Source organism: Mauremys mutica, chromosome 1 (assembly GCF_020497125.1).
Source record: "Mauremys mutica isolate MM-2020 ecotype Southern chromosome 1, ASM2049712v1, whole genome shotgun sequence".
Taxonomy (NCBI): Eukaryota; Metazoa; Chordata; order Testudines; family Geoemydidae; genus Mauremys; species Mauremys mutica.
In genome coordinates, this window is record NC_059072.1 from 210930475 (window position 1) to 210955490 (window position 25016).

The following is a 25016-nucleotide window of genomic DNA, read 5'->3' on the forward strand; positions in this document are numbered from 1 at the left end:
ATTTTCAGCCAGTGTCCGAATATAGGAGTTTCAGATACCTGACAGTGTGCAAATGTGCTACTGGCCCCAATCCCAAATGTTTTTTTTTTAAGTGCCATTTGTCTCACATACAAAGTTTATATAAAAAAAAAAGTCTTGAGTTTGTTCATACTATTTGTGGCTAAATTAGTGTGCCGAGTTGCAGCTTTAAACTTGCTTGTTCTGAAATCTTCATACTGTTGTTGTTTGTCCAAATGCTGCCTTCCTACTAGGACTTCTAGCAGCAGAAAGTAGGTATCCCTTTGTTTTCCTCTAAGGCTTATCATTCTGTTTAAGTGTGTGGCTGTGCATGTTTAAAACTCAGGTTTTTTCTCCTTAGCTTGTCATGCTTCAGTTTTAATACTGCTTGCAGAAGAAAATTGGAACAGTCCATGCATATGGTAGTAACTCTGTCCATAACTTTTCAAAGCTGAGCAATCAATATTAAAATTTATTCCAGTAAAATGTGATATATTAATTTAGAGGCAGTATTAAAAATTGTTAATATTCTTTGTTTTTAGTATTTATAGTATTATAAAATCTAAACTCTAGTTTACAACCCAAATAAAAATGCCGTCAAGTGTTGTTAAGAAAAGGACAAAATGTCTAACTTTTGTAGCTTGATTCCCAAATTATCAGGGAATACTGGATTTTTCCCTGAATAGCAGTTATTTATTATAGTACTGGACATATATTTTTAAATGACATTTTTTACTGACTTTGCATGATAGAATTTTTTGTTTTGTTTTATGTTGGTGTGTTATGTAGTGTATGTAGATACATTTGTGTATATGTATAAAACTAATCTGCCTATATGCCATATATGTTTATATATTTAAAAAATCATATCAAACAGGGAGAGTTTTTTGTGTGAGGAATTAACTGCATGCTTTGAGAGAGGCTGAAACCCAAGTGCCTCCAGAACCTGCAAATAGATGATATTGGTCAGAACAAATAAGTTTTTGCAGGGATGAGGGAGTGAAATTCTAGTTCCTCTGAGTCACTGAGAGAGTGGTTCCAACCCAAACCACAGCAAATTCAGAGGGAACACATTCCAAATCTCAAATTGCAGTTAAAAATGTTGGTGTCAGTATTAAAATTTTGGGGTCATTAATTATTTTTGCCACCTAACCAGATTTAGATCATGGTCTTATGTCCCAGTTTCTCGAAGCCCACTCTCTCATTGTGGATTTTTTCCCCCCTGAACTGACCTGCCACACTACTTTAGAGTTCCCAGACCTCTGTTAGCTTCCAAGCACCACCCACACACAATGCAGGAAGGAAGAGAAGAAATCTCTTGGTACCCCACCATCACCACATATTTTGAGTGGGAAGGCTGGTAGAGATCCCTCCCCCAGCAGCCAAACAGCTGGGAGAGTGGCCTTCCCTGCAGCAAGCTAACAGAAGTGAGAGCGAGGCTGCCCTAGCAGCAGCCAGAATGGGGGAGCTCATTTGTGGTTGCAATAGGAAGAAAGAGGCATTGCTTCATTCAGGGGATGTGGTAAGAGGGACTTGGTTAGAATAGTTAAATTAACATTTTATAAATAACTTTGCTGATTGTGGCCGTGCTGCTTGTTAATGTGTGGCACTGCTGTGAAAAGTAATTGTGTAAAATGTTGCATCTTCTTATCCAACATATCGACTCCCTCTGTGTCTCATGCTATCCATGGGTGAGTCATCTAGGGGCAGATTTAAGTTTAAAAAAAAAAAAAGCTATTAAGACTTAGGCCTGGTCTACACTAAAAAGGGGGTTCGAATTAGGGTACGCAAATTCAGCTACGTGAATAGCGTAGCTGAATTCGAAGTACCCTAATTCGAACTACTCACCCGTCCAGACGCGGCGGGGTCGAACTCCGCGGCTCCAAGGTCGACTCCGCCACCGCCGTTTGCAGTGGTGGAGTACCGGAGTCGACCGCGGCGCTTCCGGAGTTCGAACTATCGCGTCTAGATCAGACGCGATAGTTTGAACTCCGAGAAGTCAAACTCACCGCGTCGATCCGGACGGTAAGTGTAGACTAGCCCTTAGTGGAGAGGCCCTGCATGGGTCTCGCAGAGCGGAGAAGAGCCAAAGATTTTTTTAAATTAATATATTTTTATATCTTTAAGATAAATTATTTTTCTTTTTGTTGCTTTAATTACTTTCTTATGTTTCTTTATCCATTTCTTTCATCCCTTCTCCTCTTTCTCATTTCTGTGTTCCTATGATCATTAAATTTTTCTCCTCCTTTCCATTTTTATACTCAGCTCTTCCTGTATTCCTACCACTACCTATTTTCTTCTCCCTTTCCTTCATTTCCTCCCTCATCACTTTCCTTACATTGTCCATGCTCATCTCTTTCCCTTCCTGAGTTCTCTCCATCTTCCCCAACATGTCTGTTTTCTCTTCCTCATTCACTTTTTCCTCTCTGCCTGCTGCTCCCCTTGTTTCCACCTGTCATCATTATTTTTCATCCCCTTATTTAATTTCAACCCCACGCTGCTTCTCAACACCCCTTATTTCTCACCTCTCCACCTTTTCAACTTTTTGTCTGCACTCCCTATGTAATATTCTTCACATACACTCACCCTTTATCTACCCCTTTATGTCTCTCCCCACGCTGAACCTTGTCATTTCATTCTATGACACCTTCTCAACAGCATCTACACAACTATGTGCTGTGTAATACACATTCATGATACCTCATCCCATGGTCACAATGTGCCTACACCTGCCACTTGCTCACCGTAGAGTCACTCCTGGCACTTACACACACAACTGCTGTAGAATGAAGATCCCTCATAGTGCCACATAGTGAGCTGATGCTCCACACTGTCTTTCTGAACTCCTGTGAAGTTCAGGGGCCAGGCTTACAATGAAGAAGAGGAGAAGATAGTGATGCTGAAAATCCAGATGGGGACTCAGCTGTCCCCCAGCCAGCTTTCTCTTAGTTCAAAGGGGTGTAGCAGTGTAAGTGGATTGAGGATGGATCCTCTTAGCGCTTGCCAATCTATCGACTGCCTTTAATGAGAAGAGTATGTTGATACTGCTTTTTATTTGTTAGCCCTGCAGAGTCAGCACAGGTAAGAGACAGCGAGCTGGATTCTGTTCCTGCTTGTGCATCAGTAGAACTGAGTTTTTTTCCATCGATTTTAAGGCCAGAAGGGACCATTAGATAGATCGTCTAGTCCAGTCCAAAAGTCCCAAACCTTTTGGGCTCAGAACCAATTTTTAAACTTTGATGGCATGTTGTGATCCAGTAAATAGACCCAGAAGGGTGGGGGAGTCGGGGCCTGGCCCTCCAGTGGTAGGAGGGAGGCCCTGTGTGGTTTTTGCAAAGCCTGCCCTGCGCTCACTCCACAGCAGCACAGAGGTGCTATTTCAGATTTCATGTGGGAGGGGGAGCAACTTTCAGCAGCGGTCCAGGGTCCTCTAAGCCCTTGGAAGTGCTTGTATTTTTAAATGGCCAAAAAGATTATTAGGCCAAAAGTTACTTGGACAGTCTTCTCCTCCAATTCTGGTGTGAACTCTAGGTTAGACTCCTATATCTGCCTCCCTCTTTACTCCCCACCCCAGTTCACCAGCAAGTTTCTCCTCTGCTTCCTCTACCTGAGGACTCTGGGATTAGCTTCCCTCTGGGATTTGTATTGCTTCTTTCAGGTCTTTTATTTGGTCACAGTATCATTAAATCTGAAATACACAAGGGTTGAGACTTGCCAGAGCAACAGAAAAGTATTGGCTTTAAGAAAAGTGACTCTTTAGAGGCAGAGTTAGGGTCAGTATTTCCACTATGACTGCACTGTTGAGTTTTGAAGGACTTTTTCTTCTGCCTATGATGTACAGCCCAGCCTCTCGGGTTGCATGCTGGGGTCTAGGATATAGGTATTTGTGTATATTTGAAAACTACATTCTTTTCTGTAATTCGAGGCTTTTATATATATTATTTTGTAGCACTGTATTCATATATATTGCATAACCAAATAATGAAAGTACCCATTGTAATGCAAGGGGACAGAGTTAAGGTTGTGGGAGCCTAAGTTACCCGTGTGTGATTGTTTCTGTACTTAAAATATTTCTCATTCCATTAGCTTTTTGTATATAATTATGTAATATATAGGAAATACACAGAAACAACTATGAAGAAATCAATGACCAAGTTACAATTGAAATTCCTTTTCACAAGTAGGGTAAAGGACAAAAGATACCATGTGAATAAGCTGTGAAAGTGATGGGAGAAATAGCTGAAAGCTTTTGAAAAATCAAACTTATAGGAAGTAAAGTTTTTGTAGACTTATTATCCATAGGTAGAATCAGGATAGAATTATAACAAAAGAGGCAAAAAGTACTCTTTTCAAAGAAAAAAATATTCCAACTAGTAACGATTAGCAGTGGGTTAGTGCAAGCATTAGGTTTTGAAACCCCTTATATTCAGAAATAAGTGAATTATTTGAACAACAGAAAATGTCAAATTTCCTCTGCTAATACCAAATTTGGATTTCTTCAAATAGTAAAGAATAATTGCAACTCAATTTAGATGCTTTTAAGTGTGTAAACTAATAAATGGGAAAAGTACTTTAATAGAACAGTGTAAAACAATAAACTTGATGACCAACAAATATAGAAGGCTGTTTTAAGGTGGAACATTCGTGCAGCGTTCTGACTGCAAAAGAGATTTTGTGTCTCCAGTCCTGCAAGGGAATCGTATTGGCTTACCCCTGCACCCAGAACCCCACTGAAGATTTTGAAGTCAGTGGTGCTCCACACAGGTGCTAGGTTTTGCCCATCAAGTTCCATTGGTAGGATCAGGACAGATTAGTGTGACAGGCTGTACCCCGGGATGAAGCCTGGAAGCTGTTGGAACTGCTGTGCCCCCTAGCTATTCAGGTGGATTGGCTTCTCCCTCTGCTCTGCTGGTGACACATAGGGCCCAGAGGGGCTGGCTATTATCACCCAATACGACAGCAGGTGGCTCCACACACCCAGCTGAGTCATCTGAATGCTTTATCTAAGCTACTCATGAACCAACAATGGAAGCACCAGCCAATTTCCCAGCTCTCCAGCCTTGCACCCCAACTGGAGTATAAACCCAGAATTATACTGTCTTGCTCTGCAGAGGGATCTGTACAAGGCAAGCTCAATTAATCCACTCCCTCCCTCCCCCCACCCGATACGGGGAAGTATGTAGTCGCCTGTGTTAACAGAGATAAGATTTCCTAACACTTCACTCAAAAACACACTGGTTAAGATAAAACATAAAACAAGTTTATTAACTACAGAAAGATAGATTTAAATGATTTTAAGTGATAGCAAACAGAACAAAGTACACCTCTACCCCGATATAATGCGACCGGATATAACACAAATTTGGATATAACGCAGTGCTCCGGGCAGGCAGGGCTGCACACTCCGGTGGATCAAAGCAAGTTCAATATAACACGGTTTCACCTACAACACGGTAAGATTTTTTGGCTCCCGAGGACAGCGTTATATCGGGGTAGAAGTGTAGATTACTTAGCAAATAAACAAAAATGCAATCTAAGCCTAATATACTACACAGTTTTTGAATCAGTGTTGCACCCAGTTAGATAGTGCAAGCAGTTTGTTGATGTTTCATATACAGGCAAGGTTTCCTTCTTTCCTGCCTGGGACCAGCAGTTCCCCAGTTCAAAGTCTTTATTCCTCCAAGGTATCTTCAGGTATTGAGTTGTGGAGAAAGTGAGGCCCCTTGGTGATGTCACTTCCTTCTTTTATAGTTTTTCCATAGGGCGGGAACCCCTTTGTTCTAAGCTGGGTTCCCAGCCCAGTTTGTGGAAAAATACAGGTACCAAAAGGAAGTTCAGTATCATGTGGTCTTTTCACATGCCCTTGCATGCGTCGCTGAGTCATAGCAGCCATTATTCATAGGCTGGCTGAAGCGTTGCCAAGTGAGGACAAGCCTTCGGTGGCCCACTGTCTTTGCTGATGGGTCATTCCACTTGAGTAGGCCATTCATGATGTGCCGACTAGCCTGAATGCAAATGAACCTTTGAGTGTTACCAAGGAGTAAATGCATTAGATATAGAAATATGTAGTCAATATTCATAACTCCAGATACAAAATGATATATTCATACAAATAGGATAATCACAAATCATAACTTTTCCATAGACATTTCACATGACACATTTGCACAAGATGCATCATAATTATGTCATAATCATATCATAATTATACCACTGTGATGAATATGGGGCAGAGTGTCACAGTTATAAGAATACCACCCAAGTGCACAGTTGGAAGGGTCTACTTTTTTAAATAAGATTGTTGGAAGTAGAGTTCCTGACCTGGATGAATAGAAATGAATGTTCTCCTTATCACCCTCTTTATTAAAATATTTATATCCTCTTCTAGCAGCAGAAGTACAAGTATGGCACCCCATTCAGGCCCAAATCCAGCAAATCACTTAAGAATGTGGAATTCAATTAAACTTAAACACATGTTTACCGTTAAGCATGTGTTTAAGTGTTTTATTAAGTAGGGATTGACTTAAGCATGTGCTTAAATATATTGCTGAACTGGATGTAAAAGGTGAAATAAATCATTGGGTTAATGAAGAAAACACTATTCACTTTTCTATAGTAAAATGTTTATCTGCTCGCTATTTAACAGAAAAGTTGGTAAAATAAATGTTAATCAAATAATTCAAATAAATGTTAATTATTTTTTCTTCTTCAAGTATGCATCAATGTGGATCCTAATTTAGGTGCATGTGCATCTTGTGCATGAGATCAAATTTTTTTTAATAGCCATGACTGTTGGGGCCACTCATGAACTCTGTGCCAACTCATGCTCCCGTACGAGGGCATAAAGGGCACATCTGACGCACTAGGTCTTAGCTTTGGCTAAATTTCTTTAAACCCTCAGAAGTCTTCTGATTCTTGGACATGCACCTACCGTGAACAATATCAATGCATCTGGACTGAAGACTGATATTCAGACCCCCAGTACAGCGCGCGCGCGCACACACACGGGATTTCTCAAAATGGCAGATTCAAAACCTTTGGGTTTCAAGCCCTGCCTGTCCTGCAATGGGTTAATTCCATTGAAAGATGGATACAGCAGCAGCTCTTCTGCTTAGGAGAATCCCACATACTGAGTAGATGTTAAGTGTGCCTTTCATTCTCCATGAGAACCCACAAATTGCAAGACACAGTGGAATCTTCATTTCTTGGAGAAATCTGTAAAGATATCTTCAGATTCTGCGGAGACGAGCTCCATGGTCCAGGTAGCAGAAAAGCCAGGCTCATCCAGCACACTATCTCACAGACAAGCAACTCTGAAGACGAGTGCAGAGAAGATAATGCCAAGGAAAGACCTGGCACAAACACAAACATCAGCACTGATACCCCAACACCAAATCAGACCATACCAATGCCACAGACACCTCTGATATTGAAGTCTGACACCAAACGGGCTGCTCCAAACAAAGAGGCAGGCACACCAGGCACACTTCAGTATCCTCCCCATAAAGATAGACCACCTAAAGCCTCAGGGGACCGAGCCACCAAGCTCCACATGATATTGAGGGCTGGTGAGCCTGCATTGACTCCAGTGATGCACCCCTTGGCATCGATACCTATAACAGAAGATAAGCCACCAGGAAAACATGACCATCATCAATAACAAGACAGGTGCCAGTACTGATACAGACCCTGCTACCGAGAGTACGGTGTTCCTCAGCACTGCCTATGGGGAGGTCTAGCTGTTCTCTCCATCGCCAGGCTGTAAGTTCTCACCACCTTCAAGCAAAAAACCTTTCCTCTGAGGACCAAGGTTGACATCACTGACAGGCCTACCAGCCCTCCCAGTAGGGCTCAGGCACCCTTGTGGCAAGAATAGCATTAGTCAGTATTGAGATTCCTCAAGGGCCTTCTGAATACTTGCTCACTTGTTAGAGACCTAATTCCTAGCCTGCTTGCCTCCTTTCCTGCCAGCTTGCCCACCCGTCTCCTTAGGCTCCTCGACAACCCCCTGTAGGCTGCCAGGGAGCTGAGACAGAAATTTTCAAAAAATTCCCAACAGATGTTTTTTGGAAAGGTCCATGTTGCTACGTGTCCTTACCAAAGCATCCCTTCATGCCCTGTCTGGTGCAGCAATCACTTACATTAATTTTCCACAAGGTCTTGTGCTGTTCTGCCCACGCTCCAACATCATCTGGGTTACAGAGACTTGGCCTGAGGGCTAGGTCTCTTACAGTTCTACCCCTTCCCTGGCACTCAAAGTCCAAAACAAGTATCGAGCAACATAAAGTCTTCTGGAAGATCTGCTAGACACGAATCTTCCTCAGCGCCTGGCCCTAGCCAACCATGTCTCCCACAATGAGAGCTCCACATGTAATCTCACTTACTGCTTTCTTCAACTGAGCAGGGCTTTGCTTTTTAAGCTCCTTCCTGGAGGCTTACCTCATGTTCCAGATACCTTAATTTGAGCTAATAGGGCCTTCAGTAGTCCATTAACCCCTTCTTGCTTCCCTGGAGGCTTGTGTGCCCTGTTACACACCCACCCTCTTAAGAGTGTACCTAACAGGCTCTATTGGTTTCTTTCCCTGGGGTTTTGAGATTTCCACACTCAGTCTCCAAATCTCCTTCAGGTTAATTAACCATCATAGGCAGATGACCACTCCATGAGTTGTCTGATGTTCCACAGTCAGCTGTTCTTTTTCTCTCAGGGTTGCTTGTAGAGCGTGTTCTGTGGCCATGAGTTGTTCTTGCAGAGGGGCTGTCCCCTGACTCCCCTTCCACAAGGGAACACTACTTTCACCCTGGCCACCCACATAGGCCCTAGCCTGCTTATGATGGGCTGTAGTGACCCACATAGCTCCTGCTTCTGCATGAGTTACTGTACACTGTTCAGTCTCTGTCATAAGGTTCCACTCCTTGGCATTCTTCCCTGCCTGGAGCCTGGCTAATTCTTGCTCCAGCATCAAGCAGTACTGTTTCCCATACTCTGCCTAGACCAGGGATGGGCAAACTTTTTGGCCGGAGGGCTACATCGGGGAAGAGAAATTGTATGGAGGACCATGAGTGCTCACAAAATTGGGGTTGGGATGCAGGAGGGGGTGAGGGCTCTGGTTGCGGGTGTAGGCTCTGGGGTGGGGCTGGGGATGAGGAGTTTGGGGTGTAGGAGGGTGCTCTAGCCTGGGACTGAGGGGTTCGGAGGGCGGGAGGGGGATCAGGGCTGGGGCAGGTGTGCGGGAGGGAGTGCAGGTTCCGGCTGGCGGTGCGGGCTCTGAGGTGGGGCTGGGGATGAGAGGTTTGGGGTGCAGGAGGGTGCTTTGGGCTGGGATCGAGGGGTTTGGAGAACGGGAGCAGGGCCGAGCCTCGTGGCCAGCCCCGATCCAGCACCCCAGCTGGAGCGGGGCCGAGCCGCATGATAGTTTGCCCACCCCGGTCTAGACTCTAGATTGTGCTAACTCTTGTTTCAGTTTTGTCATCTGTTTAGTGATCTTCTACTGGGAGGTGCTTATGTACTCCAGCTCATGTTGATAATCTTTCAGCTGTTTCTGTACATTTTTAAGATGATAAAGGGTTTTCTCTCTGGCCCATCAGCTGTCTCAACTTGAACCTCCCACTTCCTTCACTCCTCTTCTGATGGGCCACTGATTTTCTAAGCTGTTGCTCTGGATTTATGACACCTTTCCTTTCTGCCAGGTTGGATGCTACTTTTCTCTACATCAGGGTTGGGAAACCTTGCCAGTCACTTCCAAAGCTCACAAGCCAGGGAAGATCCTTTACTACCCCAATACATAGCTAACCTCTCCAGCCCTGTACTCCAAGCTCAACCTCTGCCATGGGTGGTAGTAAACATTTGTCTCACCATGTGCCACAAGCAGCATGCATGGGCAGATGCCAGTCCATCCTCTTTACCAAAACTCCATTTTCCGCAAACAAAAGTGTGCCTACAACCTGAGTTCATGAGATATTCCACAGACATGCCTGCAGCCAAACTGGTACCACATATCGCTGAATCCCATTGCCATTCTGAGAGGACCTAAGGGCACAAACATGCTTGTAAAAACATCCCAGGTAATCACATTCTTGTCTGATATTCCTATGCATGAGCATCTGAAGCACACCACTTGACTTCCTTGACTGCACCCAGACGTGCTTCTGCTAGATTGTAGGAGTGACTGAGGCCTTGGTAGCTTCTGTGCATCCACCCATTTTGGGCTACTCAGGGACCCTCTCTAATTGAGGTCGTCTCTGCAGTTCCCCAGATTGGGATATCTCTTCTTCTGGTTTCCCCTAGGGGCCACTCCTAGTCTGCCATACCGTTCGGGCCACTTGGTTCTTTTGGCCTCAGAAGAGATTTCTTCCCACTTGGGGGCCACACCTGCCTAGGCAAGCTAGAATTGCCTTACCCAGTTTTGGGCTCCCGTGGATAGAACCTTCAAGAACTGTCCTAGGACCACTTGGTCCACAATTTTCCCTGTGGAACAGGTCTCTGGGATTTCGCTGCATGATGATCATGCCCATAACCTCTGAGCCAGCACCCTTGGTCGTGCTCTCTGCGGGAATGGTTCAACCCAGAAACAAGCTGGTACACTTCCATTGTCAGTCCCCACCTATCCAAGAGAACAGCCTTTACCACAGGATAGGAGCCTGCCTGTTTGTCAGTCACCAAGTCAGGCTGCTTGCATCTCACACATCCAGAATGGTGCTCTGGGGGCCTTCCAGGTAGACTCTTCGAGCCCACTGCACTGGCCACTTGTTCAAAGGTACAGAGAAAGATCCTCCTGGTCAGGCTCTGGCCCCACCATTGTTGACAGGCGAGGGACCAGTTTGCACAAGCTACTCTCTCCAGTATCAGCCAAAGCCCCCGGAGCAACTTGGCCAAGCTGCTTCTGCAACCACTCTTGTTGCTGGAAGTGGGCCTCCTGCAACGGCTGTTGAGTGGTAAATTGTACCTCTTGCTGTTCCTGCAGGCTCTCCATCAATTGCAGGAGCAGCATCTGCGTCTTTTTGCACTGTTCCTGCTGCCACTGTAGCATGGCTGTCTACTGCTGCTGCAGTTACCAGTGGTACCACCTCCTATATCTTTCCCAGTTACCCAGGTTGGGAGGAGTGTCAGTCAGTACTCGCAAGCTTCCATTTCCCCTCAATTTCAGGAGCTGATGAACTACTTGCATTCTCCACCGTGTGTTACTGCATGTCTTTACCAGAGCACCCCCTTCTGGCATTGTGTGGTACAGCAAGCACTTGCTTCAGTTTCCCAGCTGGTCTTGCTCTGCCTACCCTCTGCCTTCTGGGTTACAAAGACTAAGCCTTCAGGCTAGGTCTCTGACAGTTCTACCCTTTCCAGGGCGTTCAAAGTCCAAAACGAGTGTAAAGCAACATAAAGTAAATTCCTTTGGTAGCTCTACTAGCATAAGTCTTCCCCAGTCCCTGAGCCTACCTAGCCTTTTCTTCCACAGCACTTTCCATCTGCTCTCTCTGCTTGCCCCTTCCAAATGAGCAGGGCTTTTCTGTTTAAGCCCCTCCCTGGAGGCCTACTTCCTGCTACGGGTGTTTTAATTGGAGCTAATTGGCCTTCTGTAGCTCATTAACCCCCATCCTGCCTTGCGTAGAGGCTTGTATGCCCCATTACAGACCCTTCCATGGAAAATTTCACATGTCCAACTTTTGTTCTAATTCTGAATGACAAGAATTTCAGACATGAGAAATTTTCCACATGACAGAAATTCCTGTTCCTACAGCGCTCTAGTGACAATGTAGATCCAAGGTTGTTGATGGAGGATAGCTGTAGCACCCAGGTTACATGTACACTAGGAAAACTGGGCCCTGTACTTCTCCACTAGTGTAACTCCACTGGATGTAGTAATTATGGAAATTGTATTGTAAATAGGATTCAGGTTCTAGCGATATTTATCTGTTTTATTTATTTCTTTAAATTTAAGTAATAGTAAAAACAGATCTATAAAAAGATTTAGGTCCCCTGATAATTACATCTTACAATAGCATAATAAGCCAGCAGCGTTAAAAAAAAATAAACATTCAAACACAAACTAAAATTAACTCAACTCAGAGCTCCCAGTGAATCAAGTACAGAAAGTTCCTTTCCACTCATTATCTCCAGGAGCATAATCTTAACCTTCTCCAAAAAGCCAGAAATAAATGGTTAGATAAAATGGTGGTGAAAATACCTGAACCCTGTCTGCTCTACCCCTGTGCTGTTTCTACTACCGGTGGAGCTGCACTGCTGGAGTGGTAAGAGTCCTTATTTTCCTAGTGTAGATAGGCCTTGGGATACATGTGCTGGGTCCTGCTTCACCACCTTGATAACAATTGTTTTAAAATGTTTAAGGGTGCGTTCCATATGGTAAAACGAAAGACTGACTCTTTCTAGGGATGGGTGAACTAATTCAGATAAAATAAAAATCCACCTGAACCTTCCTGTCACCACCTTTTGGGGTGGTCTTTCGATGGGCCTCAGTTTCTCCTGACTGGCCCTCCTTAGTTTGCTCTGTCAAGTCAGTTCCTGGACACTCATGTCTAATTAATCCTGTCAGCCCTTCACTTTTTGGGCTTGTAGTCACCCTTTGGTGTCCTGGAGGCAGCATCATATAAGGCTGTCACGACCTTGCTATCCCAGGGCCTTCTGTCTCCCTTTCCTTGTCTGTACTCTCCCATTTATAGCAGGCCTTGTTTCTTCTATTGGCTGCAGCTCTGTGATTGGCAGCTCTAGCAGCTGTGTAGGGGTGTGATCAAGCTGCTTGCTTGTAAACAGGAGACTGTCTATGCTCAGTATGGGATTTGTAGACCCTGTTACAGTTCCTCAATAACTCTCTCAAAGCTCAACCATTTTTAGGGTCTGATAAAGCCGAGTTAACATTGTGTGCTTCTAATTTTCGTTCATCTCTCTATTTTCTAGTTTTGGGGGAAAAGTGGAAATATTATGAGAGGGGCTACTTTCACAGTATTTCTGGCTCTTGGGAAACCAGGTATTCTAATGAGAGATCTTGAATCTCATAAGACTTCTGACCCAATTTCCAAACTATAAAGAGATTTAGCCATGTTTATAGATGCATCTTTTTGTGGTAAACCGATCATTTTCTCTGATGTAGAAGATGCAGAAATAGTTTTCTGATGCCTGCGACCATGCTGCTCTACTGCCTCAACTCTTTTGCAGGCAAGTGTGGGGGGAGCACATATTCAGTAGCATGGCAAGATGGCATAGTTTAAAAGCCTAAGTAGAATAGAACACACATGCAGTGATTTGGGGTGTCAGAGGAGCCATCTGCACATCTTTAATCACTCACTTTCCAGATTTATGGTGGGGGAGAAATCCTTGGGGCTTGTGGATTTCCCCTCTTCCCCCTCCCCCCCCCCAAAATAAAAATTAAAAAAAACCAAGAAACAAAAAAACAGTTGTTCAGAAAGATGGATGGATGGGAGATGCAAGTATTGTTGGACAGGGTAAGGAGGTCTGGAACTTTCAGACATCCAAGGGATTGTTGATAAGCCATTACTGGAAACCCTACAAAGTAATATCTTCCATTTGTTTCAAAAAGTGAACAATGTAATCCTCTCACTATTCTCTTGCATGGAAAACACTAAGGAAAAATCTTATTTTAAGAATTGCACTTACTGTGATATGAGGTTCCTTATACCTTTACTTTTGCCACTTTTTGTCCATTGAGCCCAGAAATTCTTATAGTAGTCTTTTGCATGTTCTAATATGAACAATCCCAGTTTTTCAAGGATATTTTTAGGAGAAAAAAGCTGGACTAATTTATTTTTAACATTACTGAAGAAGAGAAATTTTTAAGACAACCCTTTTTTAATTGAATATACATTTTAAAAATTCAGACTTTTTACACATTCTATATGTTCAGTTCTGTATGTTGGCAAATAAGTCTATAAAAGCAAGCAGCATATATAGAATGAGAATGCAAGTTATTGGGATTTAGAAATTTACCAGTGATTATCCAGCTGTTCCTCATTGCCTGGTTCACAGTTTATGTTCATACACTTATTTTCTAGATAAACAGCTGGATAAAGTGTCAAATCTTCAGATATTTTCAGCTAATTATAGAAAAATTCAAGACGAACTGTAGGTTATAAGATGAAGCAAATGCAGTGTGAGCATTCTGGTAATTCACCTAAACATCCATCCCTATTGTTATCTGATTTTTAAAAATACAAAGACATTCTTAAAGCTCTCTTAAACTGTTGCTTGTGAATAAATGAAGATGTATACTGTACTGTTAAATAACATTAAGTTCATTCAGTGTGTTCTTCAATAAAGGCTCTAGCCTTTTTAAAACCCTGTTTTAGATAGCCACAGTGAATAAAGTGAAATATTCCTGTTCCAAAGGTCAGTTTACCATGAGTCTTTGCTCTATTGGTTTATTTTCTGCTTGTTTGCCTGCAGGAGCAGTCTCACAGGTGCTGGACAGCCTGGAGGAAATTCATGCGCTTACAGACTGCAGTGAAAAAGATTTAGATTTTCTACACAGTGTTTTTCAGGATCAGCATCTTCACACACTACTAGATGTAAGTATTTTTACAGTAGAAATTTGAATATATTTTCTTCTTTAATAGCTAAATATTTCTCTTCATTTTTGATAGAATTTTAAATTCACTGTGTAGTATTTGCTTCTTTTTTGTGTATCCTGCTTACTTTTGACTTTGTTACAAACAAGAAAATATATGAATTTAGTAAGTGGTAAATGTAAGAAATTACTCAAGGAAAACTTGATATTAAAATACAACTATTATAGTTTATCATACTGCATAGTATGAGTTTTAAAAATGCAATTTTTGCATGCGTGATTAATGACTTGGTTTGTGAGTTTACACATTGAATAAATGGGTATAGTGTTAAAAATATTCTGATTCACAGAATGTGGCTCTTTTGTTTATATCTGACTTCTATTTTGTATTCAAAATTTGAATTATGCAGATTTATACTCCTTTTTAAAGTGATGTATTCTGAGACCTTTTTACCAAAGTCTCAGTGTTTGCTTAGGACAATGATTCCCTAACAGATGAGGAAGTGGAGCAAAGCCTTTTCATGCATAAGAAGATTAAACTTGCTTGCACAAGCCAGGTGGTAGTCTCAATACTTTAAATGAAACTTCTGCAGGTCATTGGATGTCAGGTCTCATGTTCTTCTATACCAGATATGGACTTGCTTATACATGCCAGGTGTGTTCATCATAAGATCCTTTAATGCTCCGTCTGGTACGGCTGAAGTTCGTTTAACTAAGGTATTTTATACAGTGCCATGTAGTGGCTGAACAAGGTAATACAGTTAGCATTCCATTACACCTCCTCCTTTAAGCTCTACATCCCTACCATTTACAATATTTATGCTATCACGCTGTCTTTGAGGTTCAGTATGAATCAATCTCTCAAATGTCACTGAATCATACTAGTTTTCTAATTACACAACTCTAACATGTAACAACTTGGGTCACCTGGCTGTCCATTAGTTGCAACAACTGGCTGTGGTCAGTTTGGAATCTCTGAGTTGTCATCTTGTTCTGCATCCACCATCTGTAGATTTTTTTCTGCTGATTGGTTTTTTCTGAGGAACAAATTGTAAATGTCAGCAGTTTCTGTTGAACTCTCCACTGTTGGTCTCGATCACATATGATCTGAGCAGCAAAGTCTTTTTCTTTACAACAGCTGAAGTTGTCCCTCGTTTTTCTCCATCCAGTTTGACATGAACATGGTCACCAGTGTTGAGAGCTGGCAGTTCTCTGATTGAGTGTTGTAGGCTCTCTTTTCCTTTTTATCTGATTTGACTACTCTCTTCACATTGGGCCATTTTGGAGATAGATTCTGTTTCAAAGTTGAAACGGTAGTTCTCAGTTGTCTTCCCATCAGGGACTATGCTGAACTATATCAAGTAGCTGCTATTGGTGTTGATTTTTAGGTCAGAAGAGCAAGGAATGGATCTTCCTGCTGTAGGATTTCCTTGACTTTCTGTACAGCTGTCTCAGCCTCTCCATTCACTAGTGGGTAACGTTCGGAATGAGTTAAATTTTGCTGCAGTGAATTGTGGTTCATTGTCCATCATTAGATGTTCTGGAATATCAAAGTGGGCAACATATTATGTCTTTAAAGTATGTTGTTTCTGTATACTTGGAAAAATAGTCCACAATGACCAGGTAGTGATATCCTCTGGATTCACATACATTTCCAACTAATCTTTTCCAGTGTGTCTCTGATAGAAGTGCTTGTACATTTCATGATCAACCATTGTCTCTTAAGTTGATCTATACTGGATCTCCTTTCAAAAGTTCAGTATAATCGAATCCTCCATCAAGTCCTTTCTCATTAGGCCCATCATGGCTGCCACACTGTGGCTGAAAAGATTGTTGGTCTTTGATCCTTTGAACACATGCAGTCTGAATGCATAGTTTTAGTCTTTGTAAGCTATTTCTGTGGTGAACTGGTCTGTGCAGTTCAGAATACCTCCAGAGCTAGTCTGACCTGTGTCAGGTGACTTTAACTCTAGGAGGGGTTGAAAGTGATTGAAAGTCCCTTCTGGCATGACTGTGAAATGTCAGCTCCTGAGTCAATTTTAAAGTCAATAGTCTTGCCATGAATATTCAGTTTCACTCTCCAGACAGGCTCTATGTCATTGCAAGTGATAGATCAGAGAAACAATGGTTCTGGATTGTTTGTAATATTAGTCAACTCCCTGACTGCTTTTGTGTGGTGAACAGCCGCGAAACATCCATATTTCAAGCATTTATTACACCATGCACCTCTGGCTGGATGTGCATCATCTCTGTAGATGTGACTTTTTCCACAACTTGTGCATGTAGGCTAGAGTTTGTCCCCCTTAACCTGGGAGTTCTCACTCCTTGCCTTAGGGGTGTTATGATAACTTTTAATACTCAAGTGTCTGTTTATAGCTTCTAAGCTAGCTTCAGGTTTTTCAAGTTGCTCCTGTCTTTTTTGTTTTGTGGTTCGACTAATTCTGACAGCTTTGCTATCTGTAAAGCTATGGCGGCTAGGGTAACATCTCTCTTCATTTGTAGTTGCTGTGAAAGGCTTTTATCTGTTAACCCAATAACCACCCTATCTCTGATATTTTCATGTTTTGCATTCCCATAATCACAGTTTTCAGCCATTGTATGCAAAGCGCTTATAAAACATTCAACATTTCCCCCTGGTTCTTGATTTTTCTGGTGAAAACATGCTTTTTCATAAACCACTTTTTTCTGAGGTATAAAGGATACATTAAAACAGGACTCGGCAACCTCTGGCATGCAGCTCGCCAGGGTAAGCTCCCTGGCGGGCCAGGCCAGTTTGTTTACCTGCCGCGTCAGCAGATTCAGCTGATCGTGGCTCCCACTGGCCGCGGTTTGCCGTCCCAGGCCAATGGGGGCTGCGGGAAGCAGTGCGGGCCAAGGGATGTTTAATATTTTACTAGAATATCTTGAATACAGGAGAAAAAGACCCCGCCCATTACTAAATCTTTGGGGAGACATGGTGACATACAAAACCAAAATTTTAATAAAAGTTTAAAATCTTGAAACAACACAGAACAAAATCTCTTTTAAAAAATTTAAGTAAGATTTTTATTTCAGTAAGGCGGGTTAGGCAGTTTGTACACATTGATATGATGTCATTTTGCCTCTGGGAAGGTCATGTTCTATGTTTCAGTGACAGTCTGTGAGGAAGAGTTTGTTCTCCTTGAAATGGTTTGGGTCAGTGAGACTACCAGAACAAACTCTCTGACCCATTATCTTCTGCTGAGTAAGATTTTTAGGATCTGTTTTGGAGTTTTTACTGTCAAATCAAAATGTCAGTTGCATGAAAAACTGTGCTTCCCAGTTCTTGGCCTTTTTCCATATGTTAAATTTGTTCACATGTTTCTCCTCTTTCTCAAGAGTTGTTCTTATTTTTAGACTAAGCATGTGATTTATCTATTGGAATCGCTTCCCTGACTTCTAAACTAAATCTTCTCTAAAGGCAAAAGAGAGGAAGGATCTCTATACAAACGGATAAAAATTATCCCTTCCCTTTTAGTTTCCCTAGTTTAGTTTACACATCAAGCGGGGATTCTTTCTTTATAAAGTTACTCATGGGCAGGAGAGCGAAAAAGTGTGTGTTCTGCTATTTCACTGTTTGAGTTCATTTATATATGTCTATTTTAAAAGCTATATTAAGAAAAAGCTTTTCTTGCAGTGTTAAGAAACTCATCTGTTTAGGCTTATTCCAGTGGTGAAGGAGTTCAAAAACAAAAATGCCTTTTTATTCCTTTTAATTTACAGGATAATCTGTGCAACATAAAATATATATCTATGAACTGAGATGTCTGAACTGTAACTGTAGCCTTTTGATTATGGTCATATTTTTCCTAGAACCTAAACTGTATACTGTACCTACTCTTTGTTGGATCACCTACTCTTTAAAGATCACCAACAAGTCTAATTACAGTAGCTTATTTGTGTGTGTTTTTAATATTACTTTTTCTCCAATAGTTTTATAAGTTCAGAACATAAACTATAGACTAGTATGTTATGATATAAACAGAAGCACTAATGTGGAGAGTGGAAATCCAACTTTTTTTCATTGCAAAGTAAATATCTGTGGAACTCTGACATGTATATATCATTTGTGAGCTAAAATATCAAATACTAATTCAAACAAACAGTATGTGCAACATTTGCTATGCCACAGCAACGTAGATCTATTCCAGTTAAGTTTTTGTGTCTAAACTTTTGTGTACAGTTCAGAGGGAAAAAATTCTTAAATTGGTGTTTTTGGTAGTGACCAATTTAGATGCATGTGACAAAGTGTATAATTCAGCTCTTGTTTCCTGCAGATAGTAAATTACAAGTGTAAAACAGGAAAGCTACCGGATGTATTTTTTAATGTGGTTTTTGTCCCTGCTAGGGAACAGTTCTCTTTATGTAAAGATCAGGATCCTGCACTCATTTTGGGCCCCGTTCTGCAAAGCACTAGTGCATCTCCTGGAAGGGTCTTTCAAAATAGTTCCTCTTGTATGGTTGTCAGTAATCATACAGAATCAAAACTAATTTCTTCAGAAATAGATTGATAATTCCAAAAAATCCAAATGATTCATTACAAAAGTATTAGATGTGTTTACAATAAAGAGAGGGAAACAATCATTTTGGGAAACATACAAAAATACAATCAAATTTAATACTTGATTATTTTTTTTAAAGAATAAGAGTGGTTTTAGATTGGACAGTGTCACTTGTATTACAGGGGGAAACATGTCCCTTCCTCTCTTTTGGAAATGTGATGTTAAAAATTCTAATGAATCATGCAGCACATTCCTGCGTCCAATTCAAGCAGATATTCCTATTTTTATGCCTGTATAAAGCTTTATGGACTGATTCTGATGTCCAGCTTAGGTCATAATGAAAGTAGCATTATTAATAAAAAAGTAACACAGATAAGTAAAGAATACAAGTTATTTAATGAAAAAGCATGGCACATTTTAATGTAGTGGAACAGGTTTTTATTTCTAACAGCAGATTTTAGATACCTTATCAAATACTTTGATTAAAGTATTTTATTGACTTTCATGAGGTAGATACCACAAAGCATTGCACATTATGTATGTCAGCAGTATTGGCACAGCATGAATTTCGTTACTGATTTTGGAGACATCCGTGAATGGCTATTTTTTACATCAGTGTGACACAGATTTTACCCTAATGATTAGTTGTTTTAAAGAATACTTTGGGCATGATTGCTTTGCCTAGGGGAGGATCTTAGCAGAACATGTTCCATCTATATGGCTAGCTGAAAGGAAGGCAGGTTTGCTAGAAGGTAAAACCAGAAGCTGCCATTACACAGCTGCCTGCACTGAAGGCTACCAGTAAAATCTGTCTCTTGTTGAGTCAAGCAGTTTGGTCACCTCTCAGGGACAGCTTTTGTGGGTGATTCTGAATACAGATGTCCTTCGATTTACAAGTGAAATTTTCACTCAGCAAGAGAACAATATCAGCTTTTGTGTGTCTGGGGCCAGTCTGTGCTGCTAGCTTTGTGTGTGTGTGTGTGTGTCTTTCTGTCTGTCCTAAGCCAGATAGTTCTAGGCAAGTTTATTACTTACCTACCTAAGAAGTTTGTGTTATATCTGCAAACTTTAAGGTAAGTGGTGTTATGTTTCTGTACTTATATCTGTGATAGAAAAAAGTGCTATAAACTTCAGTGGAACTTTATTAACCTGTTTGCTAGTATATCACATAAAAAATTAGTTTGAGAGATTGAATAGCCTTGATGTATATACTGTAGCGTTACTGAGTATCTGTGTACTTGACATTGGTCTGTAAGTTGTAGCCATTTTATTGCTTTCAGAGTTTTTTCATTTATATGCATAAATAATACATACATAAAGTACATTGATTTTAAGGGTTCTTGCTCCTGTATCTCTTCTTCTGTGTAGTTAATGGTAATATTTCAAAGGAAAACTAACACCGCACATTTATGGAGTTCCTCTGATAAATGTATACGTTTGAAGACTATGTTTGGTCTTCTACTGTTAGGTTTTTTTGTTTGTTTATTTTTCCCTAATCACAGCCTGATGTTAGCACTAATAAATTTGAAAGTCTCTTCCAAAAACAGTAGTCATTTAGCTTTCATCATTCCTACTTTATAATTTATTTATGCATTTAAAAATGCTTTTAACCCTGTTTACGTTTATCACCAAGATTATTACGTTTTCAGAACAGAGCATACTATATTACCAAATTGTGCATTTTGGTGGAAAATAAAGTGGCAGCAATCCGTTCTGTTTCCAGAGAGGAGTTTTTAGTGTTCATCCCTGAGTTTAAAAGAAACAGAGAGAGACTATCCCTCAATACCATTTTACTAATGGATTTCCTAAACAATACAGAAAATAGAAACTGGTATATTCTGATTAACCTTGAATGGCAATGTTTGAACCTGTTCTCATTAACTTGACATTAACTTGTCTGTTCTGTATTGGAACTGCACTCTTATTCTCCATGTAATCACTTTGTGTGGTTCAAAGTCATTAGTTCAGCGTTTGTTTTCACTACTTTGAATGTTGTTTATGTGTTAGATGTCATAAACAGGGCATTTTTAAGTGGGTCATTAATACACTCTTTTTGTGTAATTTGAGGCACAAGAGCACTTGTATTAATGGCTAAACCCCATCTGGAATGCATGCATACACACACACACACATATCTTTTTCTTTAAGTTATCCTTTCATTAAGTTGTAAGTTCACAGTAGAAAAGAAATAGAAAATAATGAATTTTATAAGCTGGCTTGCTACCTCTTCCTCTCTACCAGTGACTTTTGTCCTACTTTCGGGAAGTTGAAGTCCAAATCTGGCAGCATCGCCTAGTGGCAGTGATTTTGTCTGTAACATGTAGTGGTGAGAGTTTAGTGGCTGCGTGTAGGGGAACCTGGGCCCTCTCTGCTCCGCTATGTTCCAACCCAGTAGCCTTTGTATAATAGTTCAAATATGTGGCCTAGGGGCCAGTGCCCTTACGCCTGTTCCATGGCCAATTCTTACCCCAGCTTCGGTTCCTCCATCTGCACCACTGGTCTTCTGCATTCCCCCAGGAGTCCTTTCTGATCATGCTCCAGAGCATCTTCCTCTGTCAGTAGGGCCCTACAAAAGTAGGGTGGCAATACCATACCAGGCCATCCTTCCTTCTGCACTGCTGCTGCTGGCAGCGGCGCTGCCTTCAGAGCTGGGATCCCAGCCAGCAGCCACCGCTCTCTAGCTGCCTAGCTCTGAAGCCAGCGCCGCCACTACCGTCAGCAGCGCAGAAGTAAGGGTAGCAGTACCACAACCCCCACTACAATAACCTTGCAACCCCCACACACAAACATACACAGCTCCTTTTTGGATCAGGATTCCAACAATTACAGCACCGTGAAATTTCAGATTTAAATAGCTGAAATCATGAAATTTATAATTTTTTAAATCCTCTGACCATGAAATTGACCAAAATGAACCATGAATTTGTCAGAGCCCTATCTATCAGCCACAGCCCATTATTCCTAGCATCTGAGGGGTGAAGGTTGTATGGTGATTTGCCAGTGGGGCCTGGTCTTAGCCTTATGGAGTCCTGTCAGTTCCTCTGCAGGAGCTTGCAGCACACATCTGTTTCTCTAAGGTGTTCTCCTAGACTGAGGTGAGCTTCTCCCTTTTGAGCCCAGCCTCCAATGTGAGCATGCCTAGCAGGTGCGGCTAGGTGAGGCCAGCTGGGCCCAGAGCTGTTTTTTAACCTTTAGGGAACCAGTGTGAGGCTCAGATACCCCATCATACCTACATAGAAGGAAATTGAGAGAAATAGGTGCATTTGTGGGGTGTTTTGATGTACAAATATGGCATGAATACAGGTTAAGGATATAAGAGCAAGATTGCAAGTCAGAAAGTTTCAAAAGTTAGGGTAGTTTTGGAAACTTGGCTAAATTGCATATCCTATATATCCAAGGATGTACACTGACAACACATTAATACATTAAACTTGAGAGAAAGAGGAATAGAAAATACTACATGTGTGTAACCTGGTCGAGAGAGAGGCCAGAGCAGCTGTTTCTGTTTTATTTATTTGGTTTTGGGTAGTTTGTAATAAGAAAATCAATTTTTGTTCAGTTTGCTTAAACTTCCTCTCCCCAGAAAAGTTCACCTTTGGACTGAGACCAACCTATGGAACGTTTCAGGTTTCAGCTCCAAAGGAATGTGTTTGAAAAGGTTATGAACAACTGAAAAGAGAGAGGTGTAGAATAGAAGTTGAAACTCCTTAGAGTTCATTTAATTAAGTGTGCCATTTTCTCTTACCCAAACAGTGGTAGTTGAATACATAAACAATACCTCTGCCTCTGCTATTTCTGAACCAAGAATTCATTTAACACATGTATTATTCTGTTTAAAAAATAACACATTTCAAATATTTGGGAGTACCAATGGTTTCTAAAAATAAATTGTAGCTGGTCTTGTCTGTGCATAGAGAAAATCCTGAAAAAGTATAAGAGTATATGCACTCCAGCTGTAAAATATAAGTATTTTGAAATAGCAAGAATTCCATCATATGAGCATCTAATTTACAAGATTAATGATGAATTTGTAGAAATGTGTATGCTAGCAGAGGAGTTTTTCTTACATAAGAGAGAATGTAGATGTGTAAACAGTTGCATGAAATCACTAGAGGCACGTTGTGGTGGAATGATATAGAAATTTTTAAAATGTGTTATGATGGTCATATTACTTGTTGGCTTTTATTCTTTGCAACTCTCCTATATATTGTAAAACACTTTAACAATTAATTATATTTAAAATGTATATCAAATTTAGATTCCCAATTCTTGTACAGAAAAAGCAGTACATTTGCAAATTGCATATGCATTTTAAGTTGCACACGTTATTTGTAAATCTACTGCCACTGTTGATGTATATGGTGTCTGATAAATTGTTTTAAACCATTCTTTTTCCACCTGTTTTGAAAATGGAAACTTGTGTTTACCTTCTCTCGCACAGTTGAAAAAGCCTTAGTATTACATTGTAAATTCATACAGATTTCAGAATGTAATCCAAGTGCAACTAAAAGAGATTTCTCACTACTCGTCCTGGATGGATCATCTGGGAGATGACTGTGAGGCTTTGGGGCAGGGCTTAATAACCTTCAGCTTATTTCAAGAGCCAACAATGTTTTTTAACTGTGAGTTGAGTCTCTTGCAGAAAATTTCACGTATGTTGGGTAAAATGTATGTTTTCACTTAAAGAGAAATATTTCCAGTCAAAGTATCTTCTATTAAATCCCTTGCTTATGACCAGCTTTGTGGTGTAGCAATAACACAGTACTTCACTGTGCAAGAGAGATGAATATAAGGTATGCTCTCCCTCTCAAATTGACATGTGTACCATAGCGAAAAAGTGCAAAACTCCTTGGGAGCCTTTGATCAGCTGCATTGGCCCCTACCATCTGTGTAGAGGAGCAGAAGGTAGAGTTCTAAAAAATAAGCCTGGGACTCTAATCGATGGTGCGGCTATAGTATGCAGCAGAGTCATACCAGGATGGGAGTGTGAGAGCGTGGCTGCTGAAATGATAGACTAGGCAGGAGCACTGCTCAGTGAGACAAAAGGCTGGTTTGAAGGGAGTAATTGCCTTTTAAAGAAATAAAGAATAAAGAGAATAAAGACTCAGCTGTCAGTTACTGTGACGCACAATTAGTGCGTCCAACCTCAGGATTAGTTACTCTGGAGAAGGTACTTCTGTGAACGCATCAATCTCCAAGGAAGCAGCCAGGGGGCTGAAGATCAGAATTCTTGACCAGGGCCGGCTCCAGACCCCAGCGCGCCAAGCCCGCGCTTGGGGCGGCGTCCCACGGGAGGGCGGCAGGCGGCTCTGGTGGACCTCCCGCAGGCATGCCTGCGGAGGGTCCGCTGGTCCCGCGGCTTACGTGGACCTCCTGCAGACGTGCCTGCGGAGGGTCCGCTGGTCCCGCGGCTCCGGTGCAGCATCCGCAGGCGTGCCTGCGGGAGGTCCACCGGAGCCGCGGGACCAGCGGACCCTCCGCAGGCACGTCTGCAGGAGGTCCACGGGAGCCGCGGGACCGGCGACCACCAGAGCGCCCCCCGCGGCATGCCGCCCTGCTTGGGGTGGCGCAAATCCTAGAGCCGCCCCTGTTCTTGACCAAAAGAGGGAAATGGTCAAATAATAAGTAATTCATTCCAGGTCTCAAACTGCAGAAGCATGTTCTGTAGCTTAGAACCTAAGTTCAGCATAATAGTTTGTTTGGGTTAATTAAAACATGATACAGAATTCATCTTTTGCACTTCCCACTAGATTTCCCTTTTCTTTTCTTTTTTTTAAATTTTGGTAGTTTTAATGCAGCCAGGCAGAATCAAATAAATTAAATTAATTTTTTTAAATAATGGGAGATTATGTATCTCCTAGAACTGGAAGGGACCTTGAAAGGTCATTGAGTCCAGCCCCCTGCCTTCATTAGCAGGACCAAGTACTGATTTTTGCCCTGGATCCCTAAGTGGCCCCCTCAAGGATTG

The 25016-nt window shown here is 41.6% G+C and overlaps 1 protein-coding gene across 10 annotated transcripts in view; it reads left to right on the forward strand.

The window, feature by feature from the left end:
- The window catches only part of CASK (calcium/calmodulin dependent serine protein kinase), a 428246-nt gene that overhangs the window by 310287 nt on the left and 92943 nt on the right, over positions 1 to 25016 (forward strand). For 5 of the 10 annotated variants that reach the window (XM_045002670.1, XM_045002673.1, XM_045002674.1 and 2 more), the window contains 2 exons: positions 252 to 269; positions 14408 to 14529. In XM_045002670.1, the coding sequence (XP_044858605.1) occupies positions 252 to 269; positions 14408 to 14529 (140 nt within the window). The remainder of the gene's footprint in view (positions 1 to 251; positions 270 to 14407; positions 14530 to 25016) is intronic. The other 5 variants (XM_045002672.1, XM_045002675.1, XM_045002677.1 and 2 more) reach the window with 1 other exon arrangement.